This window comes from Rhizoctonia solani, chromosome 13, assembly GCF_016906535.1.
Source record: "Rhizoctonia solani chromosome 13, complete sequence".
Taxonomy (NCBI): Eukaryota; Fungi; Basidiomycota; class Agaricomycetes; order Cantharellales; family Ceratobasidiaceae; genus Rhizoctonia; species Rhizoctonia solani.
The window spans coordinates 2,048,075-2,067,258 of record NC_057382.1 but is presented as its reverse complement, the minus strand read 5'-3'; the positions used below and the strand labels follow the sequence as shown (position 1 = coordinate 2,067,258).

General features: G+C 44.8%; 4 protein-coding genes and 1 non-coding gene across 5 annotated transcripts; 4 read left to right on the top strand and 1 right to left on the bottom strand.

Annotated features, from left to right (window-relative positions):
• Positions 1–3,375: 3,375 nt before the first annotated feature.
• Positions 3,376–5,081, top strand: RhiXN_07489 (F-box-like domain protein; the record flags this gene model as incomplete). Its single annotated transcript, XM_043327305.1, has 12 exons — positions 3,376–3,460; positions 3,525–3,660; positions 3,718–3,734; positions 3,785–3,819; positions 3,882–3,930; positions 3,979–3,990; positions 4,044–4,083; positions 4,211–4,277; positions 4,328–4,352; positions 4,409–4,577; positions 4,638–4,733; positions 4,796–5,081. 12 exons carry the CDS (start codon positions 3,376–3,378, stop codon positions 5,079–5,081), a joined length of 1,017 nt encoding a protein of 338 aa, XP_043185777.1.
• A 1,347-nt stretch (positions 5,082–6,428) lies between these two features.
• RhiXN_07488 (F-box-like domain protein) lies at positions 6,429–8,131 on the top strand (the record flags this gene model as incomplete). Its single annotated transcript, XM_043327304.1, has 11 exons — positions 6,429–6,528; positions 6,586–6,721; positions 6,777–6,793; positions 6,842–6,876; positions 6,927–7,042; positions 7,098–7,137; positions 7,192–7,336; positions 7,393–7,417; positions 7,472–7,639; positions 7,695–7,790; positions 7,855–8,131. 11 exons carry the CDS (start codon positions 6,429–6,431, stop codon positions 8,129–8,131), a joined length of 1,155 nt encoding a protein of 384 aa, XP_043185776.1.
• A 1,279-nt stretch (positions 8,132–9,410) lies between these two features.
• RhiXN_12439 lies at positions 9,411–9,482 on the top strand. Its single transcript has one exon. It is a non-coding gene; the product is annotated as a tRNA-Thr (tRNA).
• A 1,140-nt stretch (positions 9,483–10,622) lies between these two features.
• Positions 10,623–10,878, bottom strand: RhiXN_07487 (uncharacterized protein; the record flags this gene model as incomplete). Its single annotated transcript, XM_043327303.1, has 2 exons — positions 10,623–10,695; positions 10,757–10,878. 2 exons carry the CDS (start codon positions 10,876–10,878, stop codon positions 10,623–10,625), a joined length of 195 nt encoding a protein of 64 aa, XP_043185775.1.
• Positions 10,879–12,859: 1,981 nt separating this feature from the next.
• RhiXN_07486 (raffinose synthase or seed inhibition domain-containing protein) lies at positions 12,860–19,142 on the top strand (the record flags this gene model as incomplete). The annotated part of the gene is made up of 22 exons (XM_043327302.1): positions 12,860–13,093; positions 13,163–13,265; positions 13,326–13,454; positions 13,505–13,596; positions 13,660–13,875; positions 14,792–15,002; positions 15,059–15,128; positions 15,178–15,262; positions 15,317–15,482; positions 15,533–15,808; positions 15,864–15,961; positions 16,218–16,239; positions 16,345–16,567; positions 16,631–16,984; positions 17,053–17,420; positions 17,470–17,817; positions 17,870–17,918; positions 17,980–18,031; positions 18,091–18,156; positions 18,216–18,270; positions 18,328–18,545; positions 18,609–19,142. The coding sequence occupies 22 exons, from the start codon at positions 12,860–12,862 to the stop codon at positions 19,140–19,142; spliced, it is 3,969 nt and encodes a 1,322-aa protein (XP_043185774.1).
• Between the last annotated feature and the right edge of the window lie 42 nt (positions 19,143–19,184).

Here is a 19,184-nt window from a genome sequence, read left to right as displayed (position 1 = left end):
CGACGTGTTCATTGTTTGTGCGGCGGTTGGGTCACTATATATATATATATGATTTCGGGAGACCGCATTCATGGGTAAACTGTACTTTCAAACAGTGGCGCATGATTATTGAACTGTAAGTATAGCCATTTACAACTTCCAGCCGTATGTACAGAAACCGCTTTCAATACGAGCCTGTATTCTCCTAGCGTTCGTGTATTGGTGGAATCGATATTGGGATATTGCTATAACAGTGAGCATATGCGTATCAATCAAAATTGAACATACGAGTAAGATTATTCAAGCCGATCCCGACCTTTGGTACAACTTGATTCGATCCATAGGTCCTGATTTGCTGCTATATTGCAGAAGCAAGGTCACGTCGGGGGTCTAAACTCAGATACTCAGGTGCGCGACTTACCATCATGTAGTATGTATGGTAGATGAGTGTCACTCTCATTGATCATTGTGGCAACGTCCGGCGCCAATGCCCGATGCTACCGTAAGTGGTTACCCACACCTTCTGGGAAGGTTACTTATTTTACCTCGGTTGCCGGTCAAAACAACTCGCGATCCGCAGAACGTATGCGGACTTCACCTATTTGCGGGTCATTCTATATATGTTATGCGCTATTAATTACACCTGATAATATCGAGTAATACCGCACTGCGGGGCCAATTCGTTTAAACGCTTCTAGTCTGGAACCCGACCTCAGCATTGGGAACTTCGTGTTGATGCCACTCAGATGACGATCCATATCGACCTTTTGACGACTTATGCTGAAATCGGGCTCGGGGTCTGGGCACTTCTAATACCGGATTTACCATCCTTACACCAGCAAATACACCTATTTGGCTTCAACAAATATCACTTCAAGATTCCAAACTCTAACTATATTTCACGGACATGATAAATGAGACGAAAAGAGAAATTTCAGGCCTAGGAAGACAAACAGATCGGTGATAACCTTAAATTGTGTTAAACGTGGATCCCTCGCGCGCGGCAAGCCGCTTTCGATTCGAGCAATCTAGTTGGATGAGGTGATCGTTCCAACGATCCAATGCTATTGAAAATTTATCAAGAGGGTGGATTTGACTTTGATGGGATCTGAGGGCACACAAAACCCTTGTTTGGTAAACTGGAACAATATACTTTTCATTTTTCGCTTATTTTCGAGAGCCACCATTATTAGTAACTTTAAATAATTCTAACCTCTTCATTGGTAGGGTTATCTTCCGCAGTAAACACTGCCTTTTTCTCCACTTCTACCCCAGATCTAACTAGCTTCGTCGCCAAAGTCAAGCCAGAATATCGTCATACTTGGATAGGCCCCTAGAAATACCTGAAAGTGCCCCTTCCTCATAATCACCCAAATAAGCAGGCATATACATCTCGACCCGTATACCGGCAGGTGTATGATTAGAAGGATTCAAATAGGCTGGTAGTTTGAAGGTTATCATGGATCGATTCAAAGAGATTGGGTCTGGTGAGCTAGGAAAGGTTGGTGAGTAAGGGATAGCCGAGCGGTTTACGGAAGAGGTATGGGCTAAGGGAGGTGCTGAGGTGTCAGGGTCTTTCGTTGAAGCAAGCCTGCAAGGGAGCAACGCCAATTTGAACGCAGACGTGTATATAAATCGCTGATAAGGTTATAAACCGGGTCCAGAACGGGTTGCGAACGGGTCCGGGACCCGCCTGGAGGCTTCGGTGTCGGGTGAGTCGGTTCTCTGTCAGCTCGAAGGGGTGTAAGGGCTCAAATCCGGGCACCGCAGCTCATGGCGCGTTTCCGAGTCCCAGATATTCGTTTTGTCCTTTTACTCGATTGGCTTTATGTCGTTTGTCCACAGGCACACGGAGCGTGACGATTTTGTTTGCTCGTTTTGGGTCAATCAATTGTTTTTTCTTTAATGTATATTTTGTATTTAAACCCCTACACCCCTTCGAGCTGACAGAGAACCGACTCACCCGACACCGAAGCCTCCAGGCGGGTCCCGGACCCGTTCGCAACCCGTTCTGGACCCGGTTTATAACCTTATCAGCGATTTATATACACGTCTGCGTTCAAATTCGCGTTGCTCAGGGGCGAAAGAGGTACTGGGTCAGATATGTTTGAGGCAGATAGCGTAGAAGGAGCAGCCGTGCATGTGCTAAGAGTCGGACTATTAGTTCCATTGCTCAGAGGTTCTGGTGATTTACTCTAGAATGTATAGTAACATTCAAGCAGCTAAGTCACAAAGCCGCAAGTATACTAGGGACCCACAGCAGGAGCCGGGCAAGTGTATACATGTACACAGCGGGCTTAGAATGTATTTGTTAAACAAGTATGCCAAATGCATGAATAGAGATCATGGTGTGAACAGCGAAGATCGTCTCTGAGGTGCCACAGGTTCCTGAGTGATCAATGGGCGCTGTTGTCGGTATTGGAATCAGGGCATGTGTTTGGAGTAAATTCGATCAAGGGCCTAAACCCTGGTTGGGACGGCTGGTCGTCCATTCTATTGTCCATATGATGTGCTCTTGTTGAGTCCAGCCAATCTGAACAGTATATGCACTCAAACCGAGAGTATATACCGGCCAACCCATCGCCTACTTCTGAGTTAGAGGGATGTGTTGGGTAGTACTATTTTGGAAAAGGAATTGTATATTGAGTTTAGTGCTTGATTCCTGTGGCACGAAAAGCCTAACAAACGGTCTTTCGGTCCCTGAGACAATAGGACGAACTGCGCCATATTTTTCAAGGAAAATTCTGCCCGAGTTGGGGGTGGTGTGAGCACAGTGGGTAATTGGACGGTGGCTGTGGTGGGATCATGTTGAAGGCTGACGTTCACCTTCGACAATGAAATCATATCACGGAGACCTTATGAAATGGTAGAGTCTTCAATAACTCCAGCTCCTGCTTGCAATCGATCTCCAAGTACTCAACACACGTCCCTACATGACGTCAGGCTTGAGAATTTGAGAGCTGTCTTCTGTATCACTTCTGTATCTAGGCGCAAAATTGTAAGGCTGGTCAACCAGACAACCGCAAAACGAGGCATACTAGTGCCATAGTTTTGTTAATAAATTGAATGAATTCACTAGACATATCCTGGCATGGACCTCAAATAACATCTCAATCACTATACTCGGCTCCATTTGACTGTCGCGCCCAGAGGTCTGGTGTCAATGTGGCGTATCCTTTTGGGGAACTACTTTGGCATAAGAATATCGGTGGCTCATGTCAACCTCCTGATTCTCGGTACTCTCTGTTATTTGCCGCTCTAGCGGGGCAACATATATATTCAGATGGACAGATGGACAGAAATGCGGCCAATACGTTCTTATCCACTCTCTCGCTTTTGTTCTTTGCGACATACTACTTCTCAGACTCACCAAACTTTGGATTCTGTCGTTAAGCTATGGCAAATGGGTCCCAGTTTAAAGGATTCATAGAGCTCGTTGACGCGATTCACGTGCAGGCTGAACTTGCACGATACCTGGCTAGTAGGTTATGCATACTCGGTATAGCTGCACGAGCTAATTTATTCAATATCGAACCATATTTCAGTTAGCGGAATAGCTTTACTTATATACGATTGGCTCAGTACGCTGGATAAGGAAGTTGAATATACATGGAGTAGAAAGTGGACCTTTGCTCGCATAGTCTATCATTTGAATCGAGTGTTGCCTGTTTTATTGATCGGGTAAGTTTGTTCTTGCTGACCCAAATCGTGCCAAGATCTAAATATATGAACGTTTAGTACAATTCTGATACCTAGTGCGTAGCTCAATACGGAGAACACGACAATGACACTAAATGGATTTCAGATGTTTTGTTTGCACCAGCACATTTCACTGCTTCGGTATGGAAATACTGGTTTATGTTAATGTTTAGCCTAATGATTTGAACAGACGTTAGTGCTAGATTTGTTTCACCCACAACGAAACGAAAGAGTCTAAAGTTTGTTATAGGTGTAAGAGGGTGATATTATCATATAGCTACGGTGTTATTGTATTACTAGTTATCATCTGCAGTATGTTCCGGAGTATGCATCACCAATCTTGTGTCTAACCTCTATTCTCAAAGCGACTTCAATCATTCGCTGTTGGGCGCTATACGGTCGAAGGTTCGTGTTTCTTTATATATCTATTTTCAACACAAGGAATTAATCAATGCTGGTGTTCAGATGGGTTCTATGGTGCGAGTGTTTTGTTTGATGACACCATCGGCCAAATCAACTAAGTATAACGTAGGTTGTTGATTCCTGGACTTGTAGTAACGGTTGGACACGCAACTTTCCATGTCACGATTAACATTGAGGTGCGCAGCGACGAACTTATACATCGAATGTCACTGACCAAAAAGCTTAGAAAATATCGGTTTTCACGAATCCACGTGCGCTAGTTTCACTTTTCAGCTTTGCCAAATACTAATCATCCTTGTCCTGTCAGTCCCCGACATTTTGCAAGGATGTCTTGTTACAGTTCCAAACGACATTTGGCTCGCATATTTTTCGGGGGTGCTATACGAGCTCGTTGTTTTCTGCATGATTGTCTGGAAAGTCTGGGATCTGGGACGTGGGCTGGGACTCACACCACTCATGAAGCAGTTGCTCAAACAGTGGGTTCATATCATATGTCCGGGATTCCGAGACTCCTGCTAACCGAGCGTCAAACTCAGCGGTGCCTCATTTTTTGCTGTTAATCTTGGAGTTATGCTTTTCTCATGTGTTGGGAGTGCCTATCCATCAACGATCATTGCGGCCAACGGTTCGGGGTATGTGCTCCGCCGTTCTTCAACTACTGTCTCGAGAGATCTTAGTTCATTAACCGTTACAGGCTATTAACCGCGCTATCAAGCATAATGTGTAGCCGGATTTTCTTCTCTATGCATGATTTTGCGAGTGAAGATCGGGTCCATATCAGTATAGGCCCACCGCTGTCGTCCGGGCGTGGAAGTGGTATTATCAGCGGGCAATTCGCGATCCCAATGCAGACAATGACCAACGGGTCTGAAGTTCCATCCGGCCTTCGAATTAGCTTCACCGCACCATCTCAAACCACCGGTCCATCCATTTCTAAAGCAAAGGGTATGAGAAACGGGTCTGACCACTTGTCAGTATGATATTTCCTCTTAAACTTTTTCGTTCTTGTGCTTTTTATGCTTTTATGTTTTTATGTTCCACGAACGTATAGGTAAAACCCCGGGTCTATGTCACGCGCTGATCTAGCGTCCGTCCTGGGGATTAACCTGTCCCGTTGTGTTTTGGATGTGTTTCCGCCACTTTGTTTTAGAAAATACTAGATATTTATTTGAATTCAACACGCGAGATCTACGATATGTCTGACCTATACTGGTGACCTTGCTTGTTCAAGTCGTCCTATTCCTTCGTGGTGTGGCTATACTCCCCTTTTTCCAGATGTGCGATGAGGTTCTCTTTTCTCTTCACTCAGTTAACGTAAGTGACTTGGTCTAGCTAAAGATTGAGTCAGGCTAACACGTTTGTACGACTGAGGACCGATAAGCGAAATCAGATGATCGTTCGTGTACCTTGTATATGGACTAGTAAGTGAAGCTTATGCACCGTCAGGCCTCGTACACACATCTCGAATTTCTCATGATTTTTATCCTTGCAAGGAACAGAGCGCATTCATGCTGGTTGCTGTTGTGTTTACCCTTTCGCTACTGGAGTTGCATTGTGGCTAAAGTTTTACCCGGGGCACAATCCAACGTAAGTCATAGGCCCCTGAGTCCGAGTTTGTTGCCGGTCGAAGTCAAGTTTGACAGCTTCCTGGAGGGCTCCGGAAACCAATCCAGAGAGTGAAAATTTCCTCTTCATTTGTTATCTGTCTCATTGATTAAGTCCCGAATCACGTCGATCATCTCTTGGATGAATCATTTGCTACGCTTCTGACATCGAAGTTCTTCTAGTTCGGTTCGATTTCGATTTCGATTTCGCTCGTTTTGTAGGCCCATGATCGGTTTTAGAATCATGGTTGGGTACGCTGCGTTCGGCCTATAAAACTGGCACACATATGCTCACCTACCCATATGCACAGCTCAATAATTAGTGGAGCAATTCTAACAACCATCTGTGATATAATTCTGTTTAATACACAGAAACGTCTATTTCCCCATAACAAACATATTTCATTACTAGAGACACGCCTAGAATCGCCAAGCTTACAATCAGTGCGGCTCTGTCCGAATTGGGAATTCGTCATTGATGCTGGAATTGTCACGAGCCGGGTGCGCTATTTTACCATGGTTCTTCGTACAGTATAAAGTCCTATATGCTATGTATGACGAGCACGTAGCTCTTGCTGCCAGGAGTCCCCTGACCCCGCTTCCCTCTGAAATTCCGTAATCTGTTCCGCGTGGATCAAGTCTAGCAGCGGGGTGGGACTTGTTGGTCGCTACCACACTACTGAGCCTCATTTCTTTACGCTCCACCTAATTATTCTCTCTGTGATGGAAGGTATGGGGTTGATGTCGCCGTCGTCACCCGAGGAGCTCGTCAGTTCGATCATTAGAAGCTACGGTCAACTACAGACGTCAAGATACACGGCCAGTGCGTCCCATGGCCTACTTATATTTCAACCTTCGTGCTGAGATTTAACCGTTTTAGTTGCCTCCATCACGCTCTTGGTATATGACTGGTTAATTGCATTAGATAAGGAGGTCAAGTTTATTTGGGGAAGGAGATGGACATTCGCTCGAATAGTGTATCACCTCAATCGTGTTCTACCCTTATTGTTATTCAGGTACGTTGCAGTCCTATATGGATTAAACTTGCGTGCTCATACCACCTTTGACCAGCGTCATCCTCATGCCTAGTACGTGTTTATTACGTGCTCTAAAGAACGTCAACTGAAGGAGTTTAGATATACTATTTGCGCCGTCTTACTACACTGCTACGGTAAGAAGTCCACCCTTATAACAATACTGCGTACCTTAATGTACCGTCAGATGTCAGCTCCCAAATTCCTTATTATGAAGAGTCAGAAAATAATGCTTCAGCAGGTGCAAACGAATAATTCTATCCTACAGCTATGGTGTAGTAGTGCTATTAGCGCTGTCGTGCAGTACGGTTATTTGTTTGTTTTTCGCTCAAACTCTACTTATACATTCATCACGCAGCAACTTCGATTATTCGGTGTTGGGCGCTATATGGCCAACGGTGGGTTCTCCCTGTTATTTTCTTGTAATTTAATTCTGCATCTACTTACACAAGGCCGGCCTGGGTTTAGATGGGTCTTGTGGTGAGGCAAATTTTAATTATCATCCCGAGTGGTTGACCAAAACAGGTCAGGCTCTTGATTCCCGCTCTTTTCCTGACGGTCGGGCACGCCCTGGCTCAGACCACACTTCATATTGGAGTAAGTGAGACAATTATGGTATTGCTTACTAATAGCAGCACTGACTAAACGATCAGAATACCTTTTACTCGGCCAATCCCCGTGAGTCTTTAGAAACGTCAATTGAGAGAATTCTAATGGAAACTTGTAAATTAGTCCGGGAGTTTTGGAAGGTTGTTTCGTCGTACTACCAAGTAACATATGGTTAGCGTACCTATCGGGAGTATTATACGAGAGTCTGGTCTTTGGTCTACTAGTATGGAGGATCTGGCGGTTATCAAGTGGGGTCGGATTGACACCTCTGATGAAACAGCTGCTTAAACAGTATGTTCATCCTACTATTTGACTGCATTTTATCGAACTAACGTATCTGATCTAGCGGTGCTTCGTTCTTCGCTGTTAACTTTGGACTCATGCTACTATCTTGCGTCGGTAGTGGCTATTCTGAAACAATCATTTTGGTCAATGTTTCAGGGTGAGTCAACAAAGCGCATTAGCACAATAGCCAACTAATTGAATTGCGTTTGACTTTCCTATAGGATTCTAACCGCACTGTCTAGTATAATGTGCAGTCGTATATTCTTTTCTATGCATCAATTCGCTTGCCTGGGTGGGGTTCAGGTCAATGCGTGCCTTCCAGCAACTGAATTCAGCGGGTCCTCGGCCAGCGATCGACTGAACATTGCGATGGAGAGCTTAGGCAACGATGGTTCCCATACACGAATTAGTTTGGGGGTCCCAAATAATAAATGTTCCGACATCAACTCGCCAACTCGAACTTCATGGACACGGTTACCCCACAAGGTTCCTGTGTGATCTATACTTGTGATACCATGCATCGAACCATTCCATAATATCTGTGTTTCGCAATGTTTAACTGACCTATGCTACCAAGCATAATCTCCTTTCTTTACTCGCTCAACCATGTAACACTCCCTAACTATTTTTTCGTGAATTATTGATGTATCACTTAATTCTATCAATTTTTTTATTGGAATGACTAGGTTCTTTTTAAGCTTGAAAATTAGGGAGTTTTAGTACTTATTAAGAATAGCCAAATCACTACTGTTGTTGAATGGCACTTCATAATTATTAGTTCGGACCTCTTTGGATGTTACTCAGAGTTATTGTCATTGTCTCTGTTCAACGGTATTAGTGAGTACCGGACCTCGGCATTGCATTTATGCACACTCAGCCCTAGCATGTACGTTTATGCGCAGTACAATCATAAATTTGAGTCACAAATAACTTCGAAATTCCTATTCCCTTCAAAAATGAAGCACGCATGCTTAAACTGCTTCTGCCTTCAGTACCGGTACTTATTTGAACTTTATCGCTACATGCCTAAAAAGCTCAGGAGCTCTCACAAGCTCTTGGAGAACGCGCTTAGTCAATACTTGAAACCAGGCGCATATATGACCGCTCCCTAAAATACTGAGCTACATCCTTCCAATACCTAGGGACTCGAGTCTATCTCTCACACGGGAGAGGAGATGAATGAAACCACAAAATCTTGGTCAATTGATCAATTACCCTACACAACGAACTTATGGGCCAGATGTTTAGCCGCATTTTTTGTTGAAATATCAGTCTCACGGAACCGTACATGTAATCCTTACGCATATATTTACTTACGTTTGGATGTACGAGTATAAATGTGTTCTTTATCGATTCTCGTGTACCTCAGTTCACTACCATATAGTAGAGCTGAGGTACGTATCATATCTTTCTATTCTGTTCATGTATGCTTATAATCCTGTAGATACAATATCGTCTAGGTACAGTATACACAAAAGTTCACTACCATATAGTAGAGCTGAGATACAATATCGTCTAGCTCTACGTGTCTTTCAAAAATTTTATGTTGGTACCGGTATCAGATTATAGCCATGCTTCAAGTGTACCAAGAAACTCGAAATGAACGTAAGAGAGTCCCATCCCAGGGTGTTTATTACATCGGTTCTTACTAAGCATGCTACCATTCAAAAGTGAGGTATTGGTTACCCCTTCCTGGCTACAGTAAGTCCTACACATGGTCATCCAGCAAGCTGTGATTGGAACAGCGATGGGAAGTTTAATTTTCAATTATATATCAGCCCTTATGGCTCAGTGGTAGAGCGCATCACTAGTAATGATGAGGTCCTAGGTTCGATCCCTGGTGAGGGCACATTTTTGTCATTTTATTGGAATCTTAGGTATGGAATGACTGGAGCACAGCATGTGTATCCATTTTGGGGCACATACATCTTGTTAAGCATATTTTTCAGGGGACAGCTCATAGGCATTGTCACAAACGGTTACTACATATCACTAAGTCCCATCGCATTGTGGTCCCATTGTTGTGGTTTACTGTGAAATTCACATGGAAGCAGACTCGGAAGCAGTACTGGCAATGGAGACGTTCAATAGCCTGCTCGGGGTACCCCCGTTTAAAATATTAGCCCTTGTTTGGAGTTAATTTCTAGTCACAAGAGACACAATGGTTCCTGGTGTTCAACCGACCATGACCTTGTCAAAATCAACTACGTTCTTGTTACTGTTACTTACTAGCCCCATTTCTAGTCCATTTGAAATCACGTACACCTTTTTTCAATACACGTCTATATATAAACAATACGGGAGCTACATGCGAACTGTCATGTGCACATTCGCGTGAGCTTTCTATAAGAAATCCAACTTCATAAGTTCATTGCCCTTTGGCAGACCCGGCTCGAGAGATATATCAGAATCGATATATTTTAAGACAACCCTCACGGAATACACCGCTCGGCATATCATTACATGCCAACCCGTATGGAAAAAAGAAAGAAAACCTTAAGGAGTCCAAAATGAAGCTTCTAAATTTATGCTTTTACGTCGCCTAGAGGAACTACATCATACTTCTCGGCCGTATCTCTCCTCCAAATCCGGTTTCGGATCCAACAGATGCACCAAACGATCGCAAAGATAACTATTGCCGCAGCGCCGATTCCAACAATATATGCGGCGAGGAGACCCCCTTGCTTTTTTGGGTCCAGGAAGGAGTAGGCTAGTAAGCGAGTGTAAAAATCATATGGCTTACATTTCTATTTTGAAATGGAAGATTCACTCACTGTAGAATCCTTGGGTTGCATAAGTGACATACGCGACGCCCAGATAGCCCCCAGCAAGAGGATCAAGAAAGGAATGTGAGACCATGGCATGGGTCCCGCACGAGTAAACAAAATTTCAAAGAGAGCAAACCCAGAGTTCATAGCGTGCACGGTGATATTATTCCAACCTGGAAAGAGGACTTCGTTATTAAGGGACAAGATGACAAAGAAATTCCTTACTGGAATACCGCGTCGCGAAGGTCTCGGAAGAGGCCAGTAGAATCCAGTAAACGACGGTTACGATGAAAGCTATAATCACCAGGAAGTTTAGAAACCCCGGTTCTAAGAATAAGAAGAAGGCTTTACTCACGAAATGTTGTAACAGTGGACCAGAGCAGGAGGTGCAAAATTGTAGGATACGGGGCCACCGTTGGAGAGGATATTCACGTTGTGCTCCGGACTTGGTGTGAAAGCGCCGAGCGTGTCGGGCATAGGCTATGGTTTGTACGGATGAAGCCCACATGTAGGAGCACAGTCCAATATATGTCAGGTTTGTAAAGTACGAGAAGAACCTATTTGGAATAGTTGGTATCTATGAACATAGATCTGTAGTATTTTTGAGAGCTCACTGGTCGATTGTGTCTACTACAACAGCCTGCCATATAATATTGACGATCAAAGCGGTCAGTGAATATACGGCCAGGGCGAGACGGATCCCCGCAAGAACACCTGGGGAGAAGACATGTGATGTCACCAGTGTACACGTCGGATCGAACGGCGTGTGCACTCCAAGCGCAGTCCAGACAGTCATATCACTAAGGAGGGCAAGTTCAGAAGGGAGGCAGGTGGGGGTATGGACAAGCCGGGAGTTTATACCCCAAACATATACCAATCGAGTGGAGGCTGGGTAGAAAATCAACTCAGGGCATCTGATTTAGGAACCGCCGTCCACGTGCCATGCCGATCGTAGAACGCACAGCCACTGATGAGGCGATTCGTTCAGAGCGAGATGGCTGTTCGTCAGACACGGCGCAGTTCCCTCTGGCCAAGTTAATCTGCAGTCATATTGCAGCAACCCCAGATACTAAGACAAAATTCACAGAGTTTGGAGAGAGCTGTAATACGAATACAAATTCAGTGCACAGGATCGAGTTTCTTTTAGACTCGGTTTTATGTTTGGAATAGTGAATGCAAGTGCCCCATATAAGTTCATAGTATCCATTGCGCCTGCGGATTTATCAGCATATCAGATCTGGAGCTTTCCCCTCAAACTCATTGATGCAGTACGTTATCTTCGGCATTGATTTGTTCATGACCGGACCCCTACACACATGAGTATGGCATGTCACTGGTACACCCAGAATTAAATGAATGTGGAGCAACGTCTACTATGATCAATTGATACTAGGATATCAATCACTCGGGTCAATCTGATATCAAACGACTACCTTCGTAGTTTCTGCTCTATTTGAATATCACAAATAATAAATGATTAATCGATTAGCGACCATGCAAATACGTTCAATCAATGTCTCTCGTTGATGTGTGTGACGAGCTTGTCTGTACCAATTGCACAATTAATAAATTAGTGTCTATTGGTGGTACAAATAAGATGGTTTGGATTGAGATGTATGTACCAAACTTGCCCGATAACAATCGACTCAAGTTAGCATTGCTATTTATCGGTATTATACATGCATATAGAGGCCATTTTCCGCTACATATGTCGTCCTTTCGATTCAAGTATATATGGGCAGATACTATATTTTGTACGAGAATAAGACCATGTGGCCACTCAGGAGGGCATCGCGTTAGTTGCTGATATAGCCAGTAACCTACTATTTATTCACACAGAGGGGTGTATATTACAAACACTTGTAACTGAAGTCAAACTCGCATTTTCCCATCAAGTTAGCCGAGAAACTTTACCAGACGAACACGCATTGCATACAGTCATATGCACATAGTCCATATTCACCATCTTCGAGGCGCTATCCCTCCAGAACTAATAGAGCATCCGTGTGGTATGTATCTTTAGGATTTCTGCGGCTTCCTCAAAAAATCGGTCGGAGTCATACTAAAAACGGTCTATGCGCTTATTTGGGTCAAAATTTCCGGATGTTTACATAGACCTTTTTTAACACATTTTGTTAGAAAGCCCATTTCCTGTGGAAATCCGGTATACCTATATTGTACGGTGGCGCGTGCTTTGATAATATCGGTTTTCAGCCATTTCTTCTCGCCCATCACACCACGGATTCCGAACTCAGTTCAATCACCCACTCGCGAGAATCACTCGCGGTCGGGCATCTCCGCTCCCCGTCCCTTTCGGTTTGTCTCAGTTTTCCTCGACGGCCCCTGATCTTCTTTTCTATACACGTATACTCCTATATATACACAGTTCGTTCGGTATACACATCCTTCCATAACATATCACAAGCCCCCCCAAGCCAAGCATTGCATTCCACGAATTATGAATGCGCCCAATCGCACCGCCGAATGCGACTGGAAGCCCGCTCTGTATAACAAAGGTGCCGCTTTTGTCTACTCTGATGAGTACACCAAACCCGTGTTGGATTTACTTTCCGCCAAGCCTGGCGAACGGATCGTAGATCTAGGTTGTGGCACCGGTGAACTAACTCTGCGTATCGAAAGAATCGTTGGACCTGAGGGGCTAGTTTTGGGGATAGACTCCACCGAGAGTATGGTACGTATGGGCTTAGTAGTTGTATCTGCTTATCTATTGAGTATATTCATATCTTGGTAACATTCATAGCTCGAAAAGGCCAAGGCAAATGGGCTCAAAAATTCCATTCTCTGCGACATACAGGACCTTGCAATACCTAACGAGTTCAAACACCTTACTGGAACATTTGATGGTTAGGGTTTTTATGTTACTCGTATTAAATCACCTAAGATTGATTCTGTATTGGTAATAGCGGTGTTCACGAATGCTGTCCTTCACTGGTGTAAACGAGATCCACGTGGCGTGGTGAGAGGTGCGAAGGCCCTCCTGAAGCCTGGGGGCCGGTTTATTGGCGACTTTGGAGGGTACATGGCCGCATTGGGTAAGCATATTCAAGCTGTTGTACTTAGCTAATGCACTATTTCATATTAGGTCTACGATCCGTTGTGGCCCAGATACTCAAAAGCCGTGGAAAACCGGTTCATGAACCATGTTTTCTTCCTCGAGCCGAAGAGTATAAGAAAGTGAGCTTTGCCTGGTCAGACCAAGGTTATTTTACTTAAAAGTGGAATCGACCAATAACGTAGATACTCGAATCGGAAGGATTCAGAGTGGAGGACATCTCATTGAACCCCTCGATCAACACCCTCCCTGGATCCATGATAGACTTTCTTCGTTCGGTTTTTCGGGTCTCATACCTCAAACATGTTGACGACGACGAAGCAGAAGACATCATCCAAGAGATGAGTAGAGTTTGCGAGTTTGACCATAAAGATGAAACGGGCACGTGGGGTTTTATGGCTGTGAGGATAAGATTCTGGGCAATTGCCCCAATGTAGATGATGACGTAGTATGTTTGATTCAAGCGTTTGCATATCACTCACCACATTTACCGTTGAATTCGTCTTTGGGATATTTTCAAAAAAATACGGCAATTTTAGTTTGTGCTAAGCGAATTCTGAACAGATGCAAGGCAGAGAGATATTGAGCATCACTTGTATTCGGCGGTTGAGAATAAGTAGATACGGGATTTCTGCTGAGCAAGGGCTCCTTAAGGGGACAAGCAATGGTGGATAGTAGCAGTAACGATCGCGAGTAATGCATTGATTCAGACTGGCAAGGTAACAGTAAGAAAGCTGATTACGTAACAAGCCACTCTTCACTCTCTCTTCCTCAAATTAAGTTAGATATCTTTATTGACGTACTTTGGGAGCGCGGTAAACGGGTCTTTCGCATCTCTCACAGTTCCGCTAGCTCTCCGAAGAATACGATCAATCATATCCCACCCAAGATCCACCGGTGTCATCAGCCGATCGATCTGCAGTATGCTTACTCAGAGACTACCGCTTGACTCTATGATTTTTGAATTCACCGCAATGGTATTAACCTTTTGGAGTTTAACCCAAACGGGAGCTACAACCGGTGCACCGAAATGCTATAAGAGTCGCCACCTCCACGCCCCACAACGACAATCAACGTCGCTAAACCCATATTTTGACCTTGACTTCTTCTCGATATAATGGTGCAGCGGTATGAGTACCTCAGTCGTCAGTACTTGCCACTAGTTCATGCAATGCCCAGATTATGAATTCGTATATACAGCCGAGCAGATAGACTTTTTTATGACGCACGGATATGTAGTCATCAAAAAAGCTCTCAAGGTAGATACATATTCTCTGCCCAGACATCCAAATTACTAGTTATCTACCCAAATTGTAGGATGAGTGGATCACCCGTGCTACACAAGACATCTGGATTAGGCTTGGATTTGATCCGAGTGATAAGTCTACTTGGACACAAGAGCGCATACATCAGCCATGGCACCGAAAGGTCCTGGCCAAAGAAGTCGCCCCTAATGCGTGGGGTGCCATATGCGAGTTGGTTGGCGGGGAAGAGAAAATATCAGATTATTGTAAAGAATGGCGCGACAGTTAGTGTCTTTTGTTTTCCTTTTTCCGGAGCACGTTACAGATCCAATGCATCTAGGCATGATAACCAATTTAGGAACTGAGAGGTGGGAGAAAGAGGATATTAGGCCTCAGGAGCTTGACAACTGGTTCGTCCTACCGACTATATTCCCTTTATTACTCTTAGGATCTGCTCAGGCACTGCGACGGGGATTTTTTCCTTCACTTCCTTGACTCTCCAGAACAAGGTCTCTTGGTTATCCCTCTTTACAGTGATATTAAAGTAGGCCTATTTTCAATTCTGCTCGCATTTCCCCCGAAAATAATACACACATAGCCCCGTGGAGGAGGAACGTATATCGCAGAAGACAGTATTGGGGCTATTGCCCGCTGGCTGCGTGATCACCCTGAGGGTGTTGCTCCAGGAATGGGCCCAGGGCAAGGGAAGTTTGATTTCGGCGCCCGTTTGAATGAGTGTAATGTGTTTACCGAGATGACAGGAGGTCCGTAACATTCCCGATCGGTAAAAGGTGTCTAAACTAATATTGAACAGAACGCGGAGATGTAATCCTCTTGCATCCTCTCCTACTTCACTCTGCATCCAAAAATCATACTCGTTCGATTAGGTTCATAACGAACCCGCCAGTATCCCTCAAGGAGCCATTCAACTTTAACCGTTCCGATCCATCTGAGTTCTCGTTGGTTGAGAGGAAAACGCTCAAAGAATTGGGCGTAGAAAGATTAGAGTTTTCTCCGAAGGTTCCGAGGAAAAATATCATGCCCCAGAGACTGGATGTACAGAGCCGGCTTTTGGCCGAGGAACTTCGAAGTGAGCTATATTTAGTTTGTTTCAAAGAAGGTTGTTGATTGTGCTGTGGATGTAGGGATGAAAGATTATGCTGCAAGGCATGGGTCCATAATTGATTCGGTACACAAGGATGTCCCAGAGGATAGACTTAAAGAATCACTCACGCCTTCGGTTGTACGAGTTGGGAAAGTTTAAAATTTGTTCTTTTGAATGCATGGCAAAGCCATGAGCCCTAACTTGTTCACATGTATGCTGAATAATTGACAGTGTTGACCCCCATAGGTGTATGCGTACTTGATCCTGTTGTTCAGTTGCTGCGACTACTCGCGTTATTTGTCGCGGCCAGGTATACGCAACCTCAGTAACTACACTGATTAATTACGTGGACTTCAAGTTTTGATTAATCTGAGTCGGCGTTTACTCGGGGTAGGTCAGCATTAGTCATATCAATCGTACGCTTCAGTATTTCTTTTGGCGCGATGACTGATATGAACTTGACTACTCTTACTGCCTGGACTCGGGACACAATCAAAGTAATATTTTCGGAATCTTGCCAGTTATGGATCTACTGCTAGAGCATCTTCCTAGTTTGGCGACTTCGGGTGCTCATATTGACCTAGTACCTCCAAAACCATCTGATAATTTCTATACTTATATCCTTCTATTTTCACTTCAAAGTGAGGATGAATATTCTCGGTCAACGACTCCTATTGTGTCTAGCTTCAATCTTGGGCGACCCGGAGGAAGCATTACCAGTGCTCTGCGACTTACTCGAGACAAGTGAGTTATGTGCGCATTCCTAGATTTAATCTAACCTTCTGCGTTATTCGCTTCCGCCTGTAGATGCTATTGGCTCTTTGCGCACCAAGACGGTTTACTTCCAAGCCATACAGATACGCAGATACTAGCACTCCGCAGCTCGAAGCACGTCGTAGCACTACTCCCACTGACGACTGATGCGTGTATGGGAACACTCCGCGGCCCACTGTTCGAGCCAGAGAAGGATTTAATTTTTGCTCGTTTTGAGAGGAGCCACTCAGCAACCGAGACAGGTCAAGTAGTGGTTACTATCGCCAAGGACATCAACTCTGCTATCAAAGCCTCTGTCGTACAGGCGCGTCTACTACTTAACGTCCCAGGCCCTCTTGTCAACACACCTACACTCAACTCCTATATCTTTGAGAGCAAATTGACCTAGTGAGTTAAACGCTCGTTTGATTCAAGTCTCAAAGCTTTCCCGGAGTCTAAAACCCGTAGCACGACAGTTGTACCTGGAACTCTCTCCAACCTCCAACCCCAACGACAGGCGCATCTGCACTGAAAGCTCTGGAGCACTTCCATTCAATTGGGACTCGGCCAGCAGCATTCTTGATCGATGATGCATGGCAAGACGTAAAGTCCTTCAGGCTTCAATCCTTTGATTCTAAACGACTGTTCTTGGACAAGATCGGGAGCTTGGGCGAACTAGTCAAGACGGCAAAAGACAAGTACGGGGTAGCGCATGTCGGCGTCTGGCATACTATACAAGGCTACTGGCAAGGAGTAGAACCGAGCAAGTTTGCGAGTCAATATAGCCTAGTCAAGGTTACGAAGGATGGGTATCCCGGCCCGGCCGAAGAAGAGGGATTCGAATGTAATGTATTTGCCTACATGCTTTGCAATGGCGCACTTACGCAAACCAGACTACATACCCCACCCTGACTCGGTTCAAAACTTTTTCAATGACTACTATGCAACTCTTCGTACCGCCGGCATAACGTTTACAAAGTGTGACAACATGGCATCTATGGACCATATCGTCTCTGCTATAGAAGTTACCTACTCGAAGTCTGGCGAAGAAATATTCGGAAGCTCGGTGGATATCGTCATGTTGAGAAAGGCCTATGTCCAGGCTGTGACTTCTGCAGCATTGGAAGCGTTCGGTGCAGCGAATGTCATATGGTGCATGGGAATGACACCGAGAGTTCTGCTCGGAGAGATCGGTCTCTGTGGAAAAGGAGTAAAGCGGGTTGTGAGAAACAGCGATGATTGTGGGTATTCGTTTTATGATTGAAAAGGCTCCATTGCTCATTTATAAGTTAGATTATCCCAACGAGCCCGACTCGCACAGATACCACGTCTTCACAAATACGTTCGCAACCAGTTCAATCCAAGCTTGCCTTCTGAAATGACTAACCAACTGACTTTAACAGCATAAATGCGCTTCTATTGAATGAGCTTGACGTCCAACCTGACCTTGATATGGTAATATCCATTCAATAAACCCGCTCCGAGTACTCATGACTCATCTACGGATCTACTAGTTTCAAACCCATCCTTACATTTCATCGGATGGGGAAGTGCATAATACCAACACCGGGATATCTCAGGTAACTAACAATAGCTTACATATAGCCACCCACTTGTTGACTCGACGTTGGGACAATAGGGCTCATTCCATGCATCGTTTCGTGTATTTGGTACCGGCCCGGTAACGATTACAGGTTAGTGTTTGTATTCGGTAAAGGGAGTGACATACAAGTAATGGGCTGGCACGATAGATGCTCCTGGCAAGTCGAATCCCGAAATCCTCACGAAGATGGTAGGCGATACAGCGCCGGGTCCATCACCTAGCATAGTTGTTCAAGCCTCGACCGCATTTACCGTACTCAACGACGTATTCGATCCACGAGTCATGTGCGCCGGAGTAGGTAGAGGCCTCAAAGTTTACGTTGACAAGACAGTCGGGATCTGGAATGTACAGTCCGGGGAAGGAAGGGTAAAGTCGGAACTTTGTTTATCTGGACTGTCTAGCGACTAATGATATCCGTGAATGCAATAGCTAGTGGAATTCATTACAGCTTCCGATATCGCACAAGCATTAGGTGTCCCTTCAAACTCAGTGTCGGCGGTGGTACTCTACATCCAATCTAGTAACCCAGCAAACGAGCGAGTTGTGCTGCATGACATATCCAATACACTCCACCCCGCTGCGCCTATTCGAATTGAACTTGATCCTCTCGGCTGGGCTACTGTTGGTGTGGTCGAAATCAGCTCACTCGGGGACCAGGGTAAAGTCGCGTGTCCCGGGCTAGTAGACAAATACTTGGCTTCTCAGGGGATCACTGAAACTCGAGTCAGCGGTAAAGGAAGCGATTGGAGCTACACCATAGTGTCCAAGTGCAGCGGTATTCTGGGCTTATGGACTACTCCCGAGGTTTCCGTGAAAAGTGTCGAGGTGAACTTCGTCGGTGAGAATGGAGACTTGGGGAGTGCTCAAAACCCAGAAATCGAAACGACGGACGTTGGAAAGGCAAAATGGGTCACACTGAAATTGAAGGGGAGGAGCAAGGTAGTTTTCGATCTGACAGAGTAGGGAAAAAATGTGGTCTATAGACAACACGTAAATATTGAATAT